At 37.3% G+C, this 16,070-nt stretch overlaps 2 protein-coding genes across 3 annotated transcripts in view; both read left to right on the top strand.

Annotated features, from left to right (window-relative positions):
• On the top strand, nucleotides 1-4,272 carry cpb2 (carboxypeptidase B2 (plasma)). Its single transcript, XM_067441509.1, has 11 exons — nucleotides 1-155; nucleotides 691-766; nucleotides 972-1,096; nucleotides 1,268-1,376; nucleotides 1,460-1,561; nucleotides 1,671-1,775; nucleotides 2,814-2,924; nucleotides 3,140-3,230; nucleotides 3,344-3,546; nucleotides 3,639-3,723; nucleotides 3,833-4,272. Exons 1-11 carry the CDS (start codon nucleotides 79-81, stop codon nucleotides 4,018-4,020), a joined length of 1,272 nt encoding a protein of 423 aa, XP_067297610.1. The 5' UTR covers nucleotides 1-78; the 3' UTR covers nucleotides 4,021-4,272.
• Nucleotides 4,273-10,479: 6,207 nt separating this feature from the next.
• Nucleotides 10,480-16,070, top strand: part of zc3h13 (zinc finger CCCH-type containing 13) — a 30,891-nt gene continuing 25,300 nt past the window's right edge. For both annotated transcript variants that reach the window (XM_067441507.1, XM_067441506.1), the window contains exons 1-6: nucleotides 10,480-10,630; nucleotides 12,835-12,981; nucleotides 13,186-13,295; nucleotides 13,389-13,503; nucleotides 13,607-13,718; nucleotides 15,585-15,712. In XM_067441507.1, the coding sequence (XP_067297608.1) occupies nucleotides 12,844-12,981; nucleotides 13,186-13,295; nucleotides 13,389-13,503; nucleotides 13,607-13,718; nucleotides 15,585-15,712 (603 nt within the window). In that variant the 5' untranslated portion in view covers nucleotides 10,480-10,630; nucleotides 12,835-12,843. The remainder of the gene's footprint in view (nucleotides 10,631-12,834; nucleotides 12,982-13,185; nucleotides 13,296-13,388; nucleotides 13,504-13,606; nucleotides 13,719-15,584; nucleotides 15,713-16,070) is intronic.

The following is a 16,070-nucleotide window of genomic DNA, read 5'->3' as shown; positions in this document are numbered from 1 at the left end:
ACAAACAGTTCCAGATCAATACTGGCCTCTTCGCTTGTCTACATTATTGCACAAACTATTTGGAGACGGAACAAAAAAATGAAGCCCCTAATACAACTGGCTTACTTGATATGTTTAAATGTCTTTCTTGAGAAATGCATCTGCAAATCTCAACAGTAAGTCATTTCTTCTTCTTTTTTTCTAAAATAATGCATTATACAGTTGTATTTTCATTAACTTGGCTTGTAGCCTCTATAAACCTATATCAACATTTAGTAGTCTACGATGCTTTACATATTATTTTATAATTATAATCAATGTGAAACCTCATTATAAACAATGAAGCTACTTACTGGAGACAAAAAAATGTATCGTCCATTTCTTCAATTTTTGACTGATGTGTTTTTTATTTAACATTTAATTATTTTTTTCTTGGGTAATGATAATATATTATGTGCATTAAATCTGAATTTACGAACATTGTAGCTCTGATTACTAAAATACTACAAGTAGGTTATGAATAACTTTATATTATTTTATGACAGCCAAAAGTTTGAAATAAACTTTTAGCAACAAATAAAGAAAACGGTGCCTTTGCTGAAGTAGTTATTGTGAATAATTATGTTACTTGTTCTCCCCCCCACCCTTTTATCTATGTGTAATGCCTACATCTAACAATTAAAATGATGTTGTTTCCCTATACATACACAGTGACCAGGTTTTGTCCATCACTGTATCCACACAGGAACATGTGGAAACAATGCAGAACATAACAAGTCACAATGAGGTAGGCTTAATTAATCATTAATGAGTAATGCTCTGATTTATTAATAATGAGAGGAAGATTGTGAATATTACATTTGAGACGCAATATCTATATATTTTGAGTTACACAAGAAGTGGAGTAAGAATAATTGTTGATTTATTGAACTCAGTCTGTTCCTGAAGTGAGTTTCAGCTAACATGTAAACTTATGTTCTGTGCTTGTTCAGACAGTATTATGGCAACCTGCTTCGTCCAGTTACATTACAACTAATACTGAGGTTCACCTTTACATTCAGTCAACAAGTGTGGAGTTTATCACTGAACTCCTACACAAACATGGCATTACTTATAGGTATGCAAATCTGTTCAATTTGGTGGATTATGTTCTTTGAGGTATTTACTTGATTTAAATTAGAGGTATTTATTTAAATTAGATGTTTAGGATATTTATTATGTTCCAAATGTATATGATGTCTGCAGTTGTTTAAAAGCAACTCAAATCAGATGTTTGATATTTGTGCAGAGTTCTTCTGGAAAACACACCAGCACTGGTTGAGATGCAGACCAAAAACGACACTTCAGATCCCCGGAGTGGAGGAGTGTTCTATGAGAGATATCATTCTTTAGAAGATGTAAACTGACAAATGTTAGAACATTTGCCTCAGTCTCATTCATTTAACTGAAAATGACAATTTGACCAAACTTTTTTTCTCAGATCTATTACTGGATAAATAAGACCAAACAAGATCATTCGGACATGGTGAAAGTTATTCTTATTGGGTCATCTTCTGAGAAGCGTCCACTGTATGTTATAAAGGTTATAAATTTTGTGCTAGATCTGAGTGTCCACTGAATATGTTTTTTCAGACACATTGACCCGTTCATAATTTAAATTACGATTCTCATTGTCTATCTTCATGCTGTAGCTGTCAGGCAGGAGAGAAGAGGTGAAGAGGGCCATGTGGGTGGACTGTGGGATTCATGCACGGGAGTGGATCGCTCCTGCCTTTTGCATGTGGTTTGTCAAATATGTTAGTATGAAGTGTTCAGTCTCCTTTCAACATTATAGCTTAACCTAAGCTGTCTATGTCATGCTTTTCTTTATGCTCAGGTTCACCGTAATTTTGTCAAAAGGGGTGTATATTGCAATATTATTGCAATACTCCAAGATATATGGTAAAAGGTTAAAAAAATGGACTGTTGATTAAAATTCTACATTTGGTATTTACATTAAAGGGTAAAAATTAATGGACTTGGTGCCGTTATCCCAATGCACAGGACAATGGTGATGCCAGAATAAAATTATTAGATGATTCTGAAGCTGAAAATGCAGAATTATTTTAGATGAATGCTGGTCACTGACTAGATATATTTAAAATAATATAGGCCGCTTAACATAAGACATCTGGCATTGCCAATCCCTCAATTCTGATTGGTTGATTGGAATGTTGTTTCAGGATCAGCAAAGATGTTGATCCAGGAACACGCGTTGTACTGGAATCATGTTCATCCTTCACCAACCTCATTTAATCCATTTAACCAATTTCTGCTTTCCATTTGCACTGATTTGTATAGAACTGTATTTGGATTAAACCCTTAAATTACATCTTGAAGGGTCCTACATCAGTTTGAGCATTGCATTTTTTAAATATTTGTTAAAAATACATATATCACAATCTTGGCGAGTGCACTAATCAAGGCAAGATTAGCATTGGCCACTTTAAGGCGACATTAGCAAATTAGCAGTTTTGGAAATATTGTTTATTTTTTATGTTCACATTTCCAATTGCATGTTTAGCTTAATCCACACCGAGCATTATGCCAACATGCTTCCCAATTCTTCCTGTTAAAATTCCAGAAAAACTTTTAAAAAAAATAACAGAACCCAACTCTCATAGTCTCTTGCTACTCAATTTGGTGGATATGTTTTTCTCTTGTTAATAATGATTTCCTTGCCTGACTTGTATACCTTTACAAGCTTTCACGACCATTGTTTAGTAAATTAAAGCAAATTACAGCATGGTACGTGAAATTCATTGGAAATTTGTTTTACTGTTATGTTTTGCCAGGCGCTAGAATTTTACAACCAGAACACTGAAATCACAGAGATGTTGAATAACATGGACATTTACGTCTTGACAGTGATGAACCCAGATGGATACAAGTACACATGGACAACAGTAATGTTTAAATTATTATTATTAATATCAGTTCATTTTATGTTGTTAGATTTACAATAATGTAGTTGTGTATTTTTAATTTCCATAAAATGGAAAAACTGAATTTATCACAGATATTTTCTTGATGCAAATTTTGCACAGTAGGTTATTCCAAAAACTCCTTATGACATTAGTATTATCTTGACTAACTTCACCATTTGTCATTTACCAAACAGGATCGTATGTGGAGGAAAAACCGCTCTGTTAACAAAGACAGCGAGTGTGCTGGAGTTGATTTGAACAGAAATTTTGATGCAAACTGGTGCAGTAAGTTCCAAATACTGAACCTTCATTAAAAACAGTTATAATTTTACAAAAAAAAACATTTTCATTTTGAACTGATATTACTCCTGGTTTAATTATTTCACTCTGCTCTAAAGCAAAAGGTGCCTCCAGCAATCCATGTGACCCTACATATTGCGGTCAGTTCCCAGAGTCTGAACCGGAGACCCAGGCTGTGGCACAGTTCCTGCGCTCCCATAAGGACACAGTCAAGCTGTACCTCTCCATTCACTCCTACTCTCAGATGCTTCTGTTTCCTTACTCCTGTTCCTATGACGAGGTTCTAAACCACAATGAGTTGGTGTGTATGATGAAGATCATGCATGAGCATTTGTGTTTGGCGTTGATTTTTTTGCAACTTCTAAGCATTTTGTGTTTGTTTCTTTCTGACAGTTTGAGCTTGTTAAGGAGGCCTCAGCAAAAATACGCAGATACTACAAGAATACCTATAAATACGGTCCGGGGGCAAAAACCATTTGTAAACTTTCTGTCTATTCTTAGAATACAAATATTTTATTGATAACTATTTGAACTTTTCCCTGTTTCTGTTTCTTTATTATGTTAATACTCTGTTTTTCTTTCACAAGATTTAGCCCCAGGAGGCTCCGATGACTGGGCGTATAAACTTGGCATCAAATATTCCTTCACCTTTGAACTTCAGGATCGTGGCCGATATGGGTTTCTTCTTCCTCCCAGCTTTATCCCTCAGGCCTGTAACGAGGCTCTTCTGGCAGCAAAGTTTATAGCCTTACATGTGATCAAGCAAACTCAATGAAGGGCTTCCAACAACCTCAGCACACTACAGTATACCGATTCAGATTCTTAACTTTAACTCTTTACTAAACAAAATGCATACTTAAAATGGGCTGACATCGATTGAGAAAACGTATGTATGTAACAATTCATATTGATGAAACTATTTTATGAGAGTGAGGTTATTGTTTTGTGTGGATGCAAGTGTGTCTTAATATACCAAGTAGCCTATAATAATTTACTATTATCCCACAATAAAACATTGTTCACTTGGTATTGGCCTCTAATGTGCTTGTTGATACTTTTAGGCCTTACTCATATGTGGTAATAAATCCGATATGATTCGGATACATGCATTTGCGTCTGCCATGTAAGCGGACAGATCGGATATTCCCCAGCCCAGTAAATGCGAGTCGTCATTGAAAAAAGGAAGGAGGCGAATGACGTCAACTCAGGTGGACACAAACTGCGATCAAGGGCCAGTGTTGCCAAGTCTGCGGTTTTCATGCAGAATTGGGCTACTTTAACACAGTTTTCAGTTGCAAGTGGACGGCAACCCTGTCAAGGGCTCTCCTCTTTTTCTCCGCCATATATAGAGAAATGTTTGGCCAACCTTTAAAGATGTGTGGAAAAGTGCAGACAGCAAAACATTGTAGGCCTACAATAATTTTGTCTGTGTCCATTGCATATCGTGCTGTTTTACTTCCTTTCACTGGTTAAGAACGTCTTGGGCTGTTTTGCCAGTGTACAGTGTAAATGCAAATATCGGATACGGGTCGCTTTTGAAAAGATAAGTGTATCTTCATGTAAGAGGGTCGTCAAAAAAATCAGTTATAGTCACCAAATCGAAATTGTGCATCAAGACCTGCAGTGTAAATGCAGCCTTAGTTGCAGAATAAAGTGAAGGTCTTATGAATATCCAAGGTCTAGATATTGATGGCAATATGCCATACCAAAGACTTCCATTCTTCCATATATTTCAAAAAAGCATTATGTGAATATGTGATTGTCAGTTAATTTGATTCAGAATGTTGATTCAGTCCAGTTCAATAATTGTGCCGATGTTGCAAAAAAGTTAATTACGAAATTAAGTCGAATCAGCTATACAAACAGTGCTGGGTCATTGCAGCTCAATTGAGCTCAAGTTTTGTTCTCATCAATATCAGTGCAAACGAATCAAGACAGAGGCGACAGTGGCAAGGATCCACCAGATACATTTACACCAGTTTCAAAAAGAAAAAACATTAGACCATAAAGAAGAAGATGATTTTTTTTATTATTTGTTGTTGCAGACATCTCCATTTATTATCATTATAAAAATACAAATAAAATAAAAATGCACTCTATTATTGTACAAAATCTGGAGTCTATGTCAGGTTTTCAATGGTCTGGGGAAAAGTCTAGAGAAAAACCTTGAAAAAATTTAATATAGGCTATAAATATGATATTAAAATTAAATAAATAATTAGGCCTAAATGTTAAAATACACATACAAAACATGCACAAAATAAAAAAATAAAATAAGTAAATAACCAAATTTGCTTAATTTCTTATTTATACATTTTTATACATTTCTTATTTATAAATTTGCTTAAAGGCCATCTTTCAATTTAATTTTATAACTTAATTTATACAGAATAATGTATGAACACGTACATTTAAAAAAAACTTTTTTACAGGAACTTTTCTCCCCCCAGACCTGCAACTGTCTGCGTTTCCACCACGATAAAGTTCCGTGAAGATTAGGCAAATTTTAGTCCGGTGATGTACTGCGCGCGACTGCTTCTCCGTCAGTGACGGACAGTAATCATTTTTGTGTGTACCAATTGACTGTTTACATGAGACGTTATCTAAACCGATCTGGTGTTTACATGTGATGACTCAATCGCAATCATTTTGTGACATGCAGTTTGTCTGCCGCATCAAAAATGTCAACGCTGTTTTCTCCAGCAGCTGGAATGTGTTAATTGTAGCCATAGAAACTCTTATTGGCCACCAGGACTAATACAGTATTATATAAGCTATTTATTTGTTGTAAAGTGTAATAATCATTGACAGAAAAGAATTATTCTGTCAGGCGCAGTTAAAGTAAAAATTGCCTGGGGCAATATACACTGTGTCATTATTCCAACATTATCTTCATAACTTACGGAATAAAAAGTTTACCCCTCAGAAAAATGAGCTTTCCTCTCTTGTCAACATAAGTGCGGCGCATGCTGTCACGTCATGTAAGGACGCACACTTAAAAGTAATCGGTCAGGTCGTTTACATGGTGAAAAATATAGACTGTAAAAAATTAATAACGAGTATGGAAGAGATTCAAGCTGTGCTGCTTTTGCTGGTTATGTATAGGTTTACTAAAGAGGAAATTAACAACGACAGAAAAGAGCACTAATATGCAGATTCAGCAGCATGCAGCATATTCAGAAAGCTTGTAAAGCTAGATTTAAAATGACAATGTATATTATTATCAGCTATTACGGACATTGCACGTGAGAATGCTGAGACGAATGCACGCCATCAGAAAGAGAGCAAGACTGATATTTACTGAACGCAGAACGAACCTCACTAAAGACTTTTAAAAATGCCGGTTGAAATAAAATGCTGCGTGAGCTAAACCAATCAGCATGTTCAGCGCACAAGTCCTGCCCTCAAAAGTTCCTGAACTTTGAAAAAGTACTACCTCACGAGCCGGGCCGTTTGGAGGGGGAAATATTTACCCAGAACTTCATTTAGACCCTAGAAAGTACAATTCCTGAAGAAATTGTGAGTGGTGCTTGCCGTGGCAAAACTCGGGGCCCGGTTATTGCAAGTGACTGCAAAGAGCCACATGCCTGTACGATGATGCTAACATGATTAGCATGTTGTTAGCAGCATGATTAGCAAGTTATTAACATAATGCTAACATGATTAGCATGTTGTTAGCACAATGCTCTAGCACAATGCTAACATGATTAGCATGTTGTTAGCATTATGCTAAAATGATTAGCATGTTGCTAGCATGATGCTAACATGTTTAGCATGTTGTTAGCAACATGATTAGCATGTTGCTAACATGATGCTAACATGATTAGCATGTTGCTAGCATGATGCTAACATGATTAGCATGTTGATAGCATGATGCTAACATGATTAGCATTATGTTAACATGATGCTAACATGATTAGCATGTTGTTAGCATAATGCTAACATGATTAGCATGATGTTAGCATTATGCTAACATGATTAGCATGATGCTAGCAACATGATTAGCATGTTGCTAGCATGATGCTAACATGACTAGCATGTTGCTAGCATGATGCTAACATGATTAGCATGATGCTAGCATTATGCTAACATGATTAGCATGTTGCTAGGCGGTTGCTAGGGTGTTCTGGGTGGTTGCTAGGCGGTTGCTAGGGTGTTCTGGGTGGTTGCTAGGGCGTTGCTAGGTGTTTGCTATGGTGTTCTGGGCGGTTGCTAGGGCGTTGCTAGGTGGTTGCTAGGGTGTTCTGGGAGGTTGCTAGGGCGTTGCTAGGGTGTTGCTAGGCAGTTGCTAGGGTGTTCTGGGTGGTTGCTAGGCAGTTGCTATGGTGTTCTGGGTGGTTGCTATGACGTTGCTATGTGGTTGCTAGGGTATTCTGGGTGGTTGCTATGGAGTGGCAGCATCCCATAATGATACCCCAAAATCACCTTGCCAGTACTAATTATATAAACCAACCCCCATGTCTGTATGATTTTCTGATGCAGAGATGTGAACGGTCGCTAGGGTACTCTGTTTGGTTGCTATGGAGTGGCTTGGCAGCATCCCATAATGCTACCCCAAAATCACCTTGCCAGTATGAATGATATAAACCAACCCCCGTGTCTCTATGATTTTCTGATGCAGAGATCTGAACGGTTGCTAAGGTACTCTGTTTGGTTGCTATGGAGTGGCTTGGCACCATCCCATAATGATTCCCCAAAATTCCCTTGCGAGTATGAATGATATAAACCAACCCCCGTGTCTCTATGATGTTCAGATGTTCAGATATACACTGTGGATTTGGGTTGCTAAGGTGCTTAATAGTGGTTGCTAGGGCGTGGCTAGGAAGTGATGAAGGTGATTTGTGATTGGCTGTTGATGCCCTGAGTCAATCAAACCCACCCCCATGTTTCTATGACACTCCTATCCAGAGATATAACTTTGATCTTTTTCAATGGAAGTCTATGGGATCGGTTGTTAGGGAGCTCTAAACGGTTGCTAGGGCGTGGCTTAATAACATCATCATGATCCTGAGATAGTGATTGGTTGTCTGAGTAGATTGGGCCCACCCCCTTGTCTCTGTGAGTCTGTGAAGTAGAGCTATGCTCAATACAAAATCCCTATGGGATTTACCATTGAATGAGAAACGCATGCGTTGCATGCGTTTCATGGGACGACCCTCCCCATGTTAAGTCTATGGGAAAATTTTCGATTTTTGGGGAGCTCTAGCACCCCAGGGATACAACTTACACCCCTTTGAGATGTGTGTTCTGAGAGATCCTATCAGGATCTTCAACTTTCGTATAAGTGACGAGTGTTTTGGATTTCATCGTTTGGCGCTATGAGTGCTCAAAGTTTTCGTAATGCATTCTCGATGGGACGTTTTCGCTACTTTTTCGCCCCTGGGGCGCACCCCGCACCCCCGTTCCCTTAGTAGAGATATAGCACACCATTCCCGATTGGGACACACCTTTTGTGTGGTTCCTGCGGTCTAAACACACCGAGTACCACCCAAAGTTCCTGGTTCCTGGGTAAAGTTCCTGTGGTGGAAACGGGGCTATAGGCGCTGCAGCACTGGCTCTCATTGTGGGTTTACGTAGTCTGGTGGAAATAGAAAATAGAGATTGTCGTTATCGTAATTATAGTTATAGTAGGTTTGAGTTGTCACAGTGGTGAATTCTGTTGTCACAATGGTGAATCAATAAAAGATCCTTGTTACAATGACTGTATTTACATGAACAGCATATTCCCGACCTAGCCGAAAGACTAACATACACGTACTCCAGTCCACAGTACATGTGAGCTCATTTACATTATGTCCGTCGGAAATACTAAGAGGTGAATAGTATAACAGCCGACTAAGCTCGGCATTCCAGCTGTCCGGTTATGTTGTTCAGATATACGGCCCAAACGCTTGAAACGCTACAGAAGCAGAACATGCGGACACCGAGGTCTAAAAGCAGTTAACGTTACTGATTAAACATCAGCTAGCAATTTCTACAAAATTTCACGATAAACTATGTTGTGTAGAAATGCACAGAATATCTATCCCTATCTGACCGTCACAGATGTAAGCTATAGCCTACATCCTACAACATTCATTTAAAATCTGGGATCTAAATTAATTATTTTAAGACACATATTGCTGGCATAGATGGTGACAATCTACATGGATGCTTGAAAAACATCAAAGTCGACAGCAATATTGATAAATATGATTTATTAAAGATACTGCAATGTGATAAACATGTAGACAACGTTAGCCACAATTAGCTATACCCTGTGGTCACCATAGACAGTAGGTGGTCACTCACCAAGACACCTGCCCAATTCTCAACCGATTCTCCTCACACAACAACTCTATCTCTCTCCTCTGTCCATTTACCCTTCCCCTTGACTCTCCCTGACCCCTCTCTCGCCTAGGCGGCTCGTAATTATACGGCAATAGCCCATCGTAAGAGTTGACATTTATCCCAACTGCAACCTCTTCGCTGTCTGATACCATTACGAAGAGACGATGTTTACCGGCCGTTGCGTCACTTCCGCTCAGAGCGTTTTTCACAACTAAAGTAATTTTACTCACAATTTCTTTTTAAAAACTTTAATGCACATTTATGATTAATTTCTTCACGCAAGTCGAGTTCCTATACTATTTATCTACACGTTCATTCACAGTGATCTTCAACTTGAGAGATGGGCTTTAAAAGTGTAGATAAAAGTAAGTATAAAATTAAGTACATAAATAAATTAGATTCAAATAAATAAATAAATGATTGAAACGAACGTATGATACAAATGTTAAAAAAGAGTAAATAAATAGATAAATTGGATTTAAAAAATATATGTGGAAAAGACTTAATGTAAACTGTTAAACTGTGAATATAATAATAATAATAATAATAATAATAATAATAATAATAATAATAATAATCATAATACAAAAATTAACTTATATTTTAATTTATTATTATTTATTGATTAATAAACAAATTAGCTTAAATAAACATGCGAAAGTTTAGAGAAAAACATATAGGCTATATAGTGGGGCTCCATACAAGTTTGAAAAGGTCTATGCGACAAATGAGTTAAATAAAAGTAGATTACAAAAAAGTAGTAGCTAAAAGTAGATTACATTGCTAACTTCATTTTTTTCATGTACTTTTAATGTATTATAGTTTAGACAAAATCTAAAATAATAATCACACAAATAATAGGATCAGACCTCCAGTTTCCCATAATCCTCCTCTTCACCGTACTTCGGGAAGCCGTGTGTGTGCAGTTTGCGCTGTCTCGCCAGCATCATGACGGCGGCTAAGGGGAAGACCGCTTTGCAAGAATTTTGCATGTGATTAGGAGGTTATCCCCAAACAGTCTGTGAAACTGGACTTGACGCATCATTCATATTCGGGTAAAGTGCATGTTCGTATGTATTTACGGGTCAATCAGCAGCAGTTTCAGCGGTGTTATTATTGAGGCTTGTGCTATCAATGTAGGCCGCGCGGCATATGCAGCTCTTACCGGGGAGCTCTGCAAAAAAATGACAGCTTAAACACTCAAATTACTACAAACTTCAAAAATCTTGCATGCCTTACTAGTAGCTATAGCGTTAATATGTTAATGCGCCTTCTAGAGAAAGACATTCAGTCACGTTTTCACAAATGTGTCTAATGTGCTTGTGGTAATGTTTACAATGAACGGGGGGCTCACATGGTCAGGAGAAAACAAACCAGCAAACCATTTTAAAAGTGTGGTTTTATTTTTTTCAGACACTTTTTTTTTTTTTTTTTTTTTTTTTTAATACAGCGTTTAAGTCATGGAAGTTTGCATTTTAAATATCAGACTGTTGTGATTTTGAAACCTTTCGTTCACCAATAAGTAGATTATATTTGTCTAAAAATACTTTAATAATTGAGTTGGTACCAGATATTAATTTCCATCCGCCATCTTTGTACAGTAGTTAAAAAAAAATACTTAAAAAATACACGCAGTAGTAATGCACGACATGAAAGTCAAGGGGTCACTCATTGACCAGGTCTAAAACCCACTCATTGAAGTACAGAAGACAACAAATTAATTATATTAATTGTTTAGCTATCACCAGAACAAGCTCAATGCAAGATTGAAAATTGAGTTGCAGGGTGAAATCGAATCGCCAGATTCTACCTAAAGCTACATCTGAAACTGAAAATGTAGTGATTTAACACCTTTGGCTACAGGCACTAATCTCTATTTTGATTATAACTGTAGTATATATTATTAACATCTAGTATCATTGTTTATATATCTATCATGTTTGAAATTGACACTCCCCTTCCAACGACACAACTCAGCAACTATATGGAATAGAATAAAAAAAAAAAAAAGTTGAGTTTAAAACTTGTAAAGTTGAGTTTCTTAACAACGACAGAAAATATTGTAAATATGACTCGTCTCTGGTTGGTAATCTATGTGCTTGGATGTATTAATTAACATATTTCGGACTCCACTTGAAGTCACAATAATGTAGGCTGAGGTAGTTAGATATGTGTGACCTTAGAATTAATGTAAGACCGTTCAGCCGATGTTTTAGTTGAGACCAAGAGTCAAGACCAAACCCAGAAGAGAGTTTGAGTTAAGACATAGTCCACCTGCTCCCAAGTCCTAATTCTGCAGTCAGGGCACTGATCAGGGTCAGCCATTTTAAGGGCTGTCTCAATCGCAGAAACCTTCCAGTGCACTGAAACGTTCGCTCCCTAAAAATCCCACAATGAACTGCAAAACCCAGGGTGAATCGATGCTCACCATGCTCTCTTAACAGATGTTTTGAAGCGCTGAGCTTAAATCGCCAGCTAACTACCCATAACGACACGTGATATGTGTTTTTAAAAAACAGAAACCATTATTTTATTGTATTTCAGCATAAACATACAACATTAGACAGGTAATGAACACAGTCTAGTTAACATTTAGGATTTATTTATGCATAAATAACAGAGCTATATGTATATGTAACAAGTAAAGTTTTTATCATAATTGACTTTAAATAACATAATAAGTAATGTTAGAAAAGATATCAGCTCTGCTGTTGTTCATAAATACCAGTAAGTACGTGATGTTGTACGATGGGGACTTTGTCACGCTGCAGGAAATAGTAATGAACTAAAACAGTGTCCTATAGTCTACTTATCACACGTTTTGCATTTGCGGAATGCAGAAAAAAAACTAAGGAAACGTCATATATGTCGTGTGAGGTAGAATTAGTGAATTAGCTATTTTATATGCTAGACTAAAAACGCATACAGCCAAAAGGTACAGGTTATAAATAGCAACTGCTATTGCAAATGTTATATTCTCTATACAAAACTTTTTTTTTGCATGTCATATAGTGTGTCAATGCGTCACAAGCACACTCCCGCCGGTGGCGATCCACCACCACGGTGGTCATGGCGACCGTCACAGCCCTAATGCCATCTTTTTCATTGGTTATGGACTTGTGGAGCATGTGGACTCAGTCTTGCCTCAGCCCTCTTCTGTTCTTGGTCTCAGTCTTGATTTATTGAGCTGGTCTTAACTACAGCACTGCATTCAGCTTCAAAATGCTGGTGCCTTTTATTTGCCATTTTTCTAATGCAGCCCTGCAGAATGTCCAAGATCAGGCGGAAGGTTACAGTGGAGAATTCAAAGACCATATCGGACAGCAGCAGTAGCACGACCACCCCCTCCCGCAGGCCCAGCGTGTTTGAGAGACTCGGGCCCAGCACGGCCAGTAATGCAGCAGAGGTATGGATGCTCCTCACCCACTGTGGTGCTCTGGGAACTTGTTGAGCTGCCTACCTAGACAGTATTCTGGTGCCTATGATAATCAGTAATGCTGTTTAGGTAGTAGCTCACTAGGTTTTGACTTTTTTGTTGTGGTTCAGGTGCCCTAGTAATGTGTACAAATGTAACAGTCTCAAACTGTCCCACATTTGTCTTCTTTTGCAGACTCATTGTAGAAACTGGTTAAAGACTGGGAACTGCAGTTACGGTAACACGTGTCGATACACACATGGAACCCCATCACGAGGTAAAGGCTTCTCTGGAACATTCAACAGGTGAGATTTCAGTGAAGAGATGCTGTTTCGTAAGGGTACCTGCTCAAATATTTGGCTGAATGCTTGATATTCTGCGTGCGTGCTGGTCTGCAGGTCAGCCGAGAGGCCCCCTGGGGATCTCCGGGAGAGGATGAAGAATAAGAGACAGGATGTAGATGGTGACGCTCAGAAAAGAGACGCAGACGAACCCACTTCACCCACAACCAGAGTAGGCTGCTCTAACAGCTTACGTTTGCTTAGAAAATTTGCCATGGTTGATTGATTTGTTTTTGGTAAGTTCTCTGACATTGAAAAAAAATGTTTCTCATTAGCAGCGAGATTCATCCCGAGGCAGACGCAGGGAGAAAGAGGATATTAAAATCACTAAGGAACGCACTCCAGCCAGTGAGGAGGAGACAGCAGATTGGGAAGCCAGTCGTGAAGGTGAAGATTCTCCAGAGTATCTGATTAGAAGACGTTTAAATGGATAGTTCAGCCAAAAATGAAAATTCTGTCATCAATTACTCACCCATGTGCCATTCCAAACCTAGAATAATTTTTTCATCTTTGAAACACAAAGATTTTGAATGAAAAAACATTAACGCATAATTAAAAAAAAAATTAACACTCAATATGAATCGAGCAGTTTAATCCAATTCTTCTGAAGATTAACAGATTTAATTAGGCTTTTATTCGCATATAAACATTGTTAATTGCACATGCATAGAGCGCATCAATTATGGTAAGTAGAGCTGCACGATTCTTGAGAATCACTTTTGTTTCAAAAAGAGATCATGATTCTCCCACTATTCTGAACAGACAACTAAACAAAAAAGACATGTAATTTACTTGAGGTTCTGACAAATGTAATTGCTGCAGTCCATTTAAAAAATACATATTGTTTTTTTTTTTAAATAAAAAATGTAATTAATGTATGACTCAATGATAAAGACTTGTTCCATTTTGGATGAGCGTTTTTTAACTAATCTCTTTATTGAATTATTCAAGTTTAAATTAAGTTTTTAATACTCTAATCAACATGGAATGGACAAATATGCATGCTTTATGCAAATGTACATGTATTATTAGTAAAACCATACTGATTCAATGATAATCAGTACAGCATCAAGACTAGACGTATCAAAGGTCATAGATGTTTATCTAAGAAATTGTTCATGGCTCTTAAGCCTAAACTTAAAAATTAAGAGTAAGTAGTGATTTCTCTCATTTTAAGAATATAAAGAGAGTTTTTACACTGGCAGTTTAATTCAGAGCAGGGCACAGTTCGTATGAAAAATTGATAATGTGTACCAGTGAGCACACCAGAACCACACCATACCTGGAGGAGGTCCATATTCCATGACTAGGAGTATATTGCGGCCCCTTTAAGAGATCCGCATTCCCTATTGAACTGCCGGTATTTTGCGTGTGCGCGCCGAACTGGGCCGCGATTTTACGTGGACAGTGTGAAGAACATTGTAATGTATTTAGTTCTATAAAACAGGTGTACTGTAAGCGGTGATGGTGCTAATGATTTACCTCAGACATGAGCGTGAGTGAGCTTCAGTGCATCGCGCTCAGACTGCAGAGAATGTGCTCAGTGAAAAAACGCACTTTTCTTTCTGGAGTCTAAACAGAAAATATGGTAGCTTAATTATGTAGGCAATAACTGCACTTTTGGTTTAGAATATTAATGTTAATGTTAACCCTTTTCTTTCCCTATTAATGTTTACTGCTGCATCCTTTGCGTCTGACTGCTCTGACTTTTTCCAACTATGAGCTATGCCACGGATCAAACAGAAAATGCGTGCTGCGTTAACGTGTTATTAACGCGTTAACTTTGATAGCCCTAATATATATATATACCTGTCAGAGGTTTCATATTTGGCTTAGTAAGATGGTTTAGTAAAATTGTTTAGTAAGACGATCATGTGGATGTTTTGAAATCACAATCTTTTTACGATTAATTGTGCAGCTCTAATGGTAAGCTAAACTGTACTTGCTTGACGAACAAGAAAAAAACCTCGTTGTTTCTTGCATGCACATTTAAGCTTTCGGTTTTGATGTGTGTTGATAAAAAATATCTAAATTTGTGCTTTGGAGATGAATAGAAGTCTTATGTGTTTGGAACAACATTAGGATGAGTAAATAAGAAGTTTCATTTTTGGATGGACTTGATGGATGATTGATGTATGGGTTTTGAATGCAGTGCAGTCTTTCTTCTCATCACACAGGTAATGGTTTGTTGTCTCTTTGTCGTCATCCCCCCTCCCCCCTCAGCAGTTCTATGTTTGTCATTGATTTTACTAGATTCCGATAACGGTGACTACGATTACGAATTATCTCTTGAAATGAAGAGACAGAAGATTCAACGTGAGCTGATGAAGCTGGAACAGGAGAACATGGACAAACGAGAGGAGATCATCATCAAGAAAGAGGTATATTAGATTGGGATGCAGAGTCCTTATTGTCTTAAATTCAGCAATACACTTGGAGAACAGATTATTTTGTGGCTATTTACTATTAGTATAAAATACTATTAGTATTTTTGCAGTAAAATATTATCAAAAAACCACTAGGCCAGGTATATATTTTGTTCAGTTGAGTACTTACAATATCCCAAATGTATCCAACTATTTTTAAATTGTGAGAAAATTTCTATTTTAACCAATGGTGAATGGTGAAACACTTTTAGCTGCACCTAGAAAAATTGTCTCTGAGTTTTGCATCATCTGATCGGCTTTTATAGAGACCACCGATCAAACTATATAAAGCTATTATTAAACAGTTAGAATG

The sequence above is a fragment of the Pseudorasbora parva genome, chromosome 4 (assembly GCF_024679245.1).
Source record: "Pseudorasbora parva isolate DD20220531a chromosome 4, ASM2467924v1, whole genome shotgun sequence".
NCBI classification, from domain to species: domain Eukaryota; kingdom Metazoa; phylum Chordata; class Actinopteri; order Cypriniformes; family Gobionidae; genus Pseudorasbora; species Pseudorasbora parva.
This window is presented reverse-complemented; position numbering and strand designations above follow the sequence as displayed.

What these genes read in the sequence shown, in the direction of transcription:
- cpb2 (XM_067441509.1), top strand. Translation starts at nt 79, where the DNA reads ATGAAGCCCCTAATACAACTGGCTTACTTGATATGTTTAAATGTCTTT. An exon ending in ACATAACAAGTCACAATGAG is followed by an intron (nt 767 to 971) that starts GTAGGCTTAATT and finishes GTGCTTGTTCAG; the next exon opens with ACAGTATTATGGCAACCTGC. An exon ending in TTTTGATGCAAACTGGTGCA is followed by an intron (nt 3,231 to 3,343) that starts GTAAGTTCCAAA and finishes TCTGCTCTAAAG; the next exon opens with CAAAAGGTGCCTCCAGCAAT.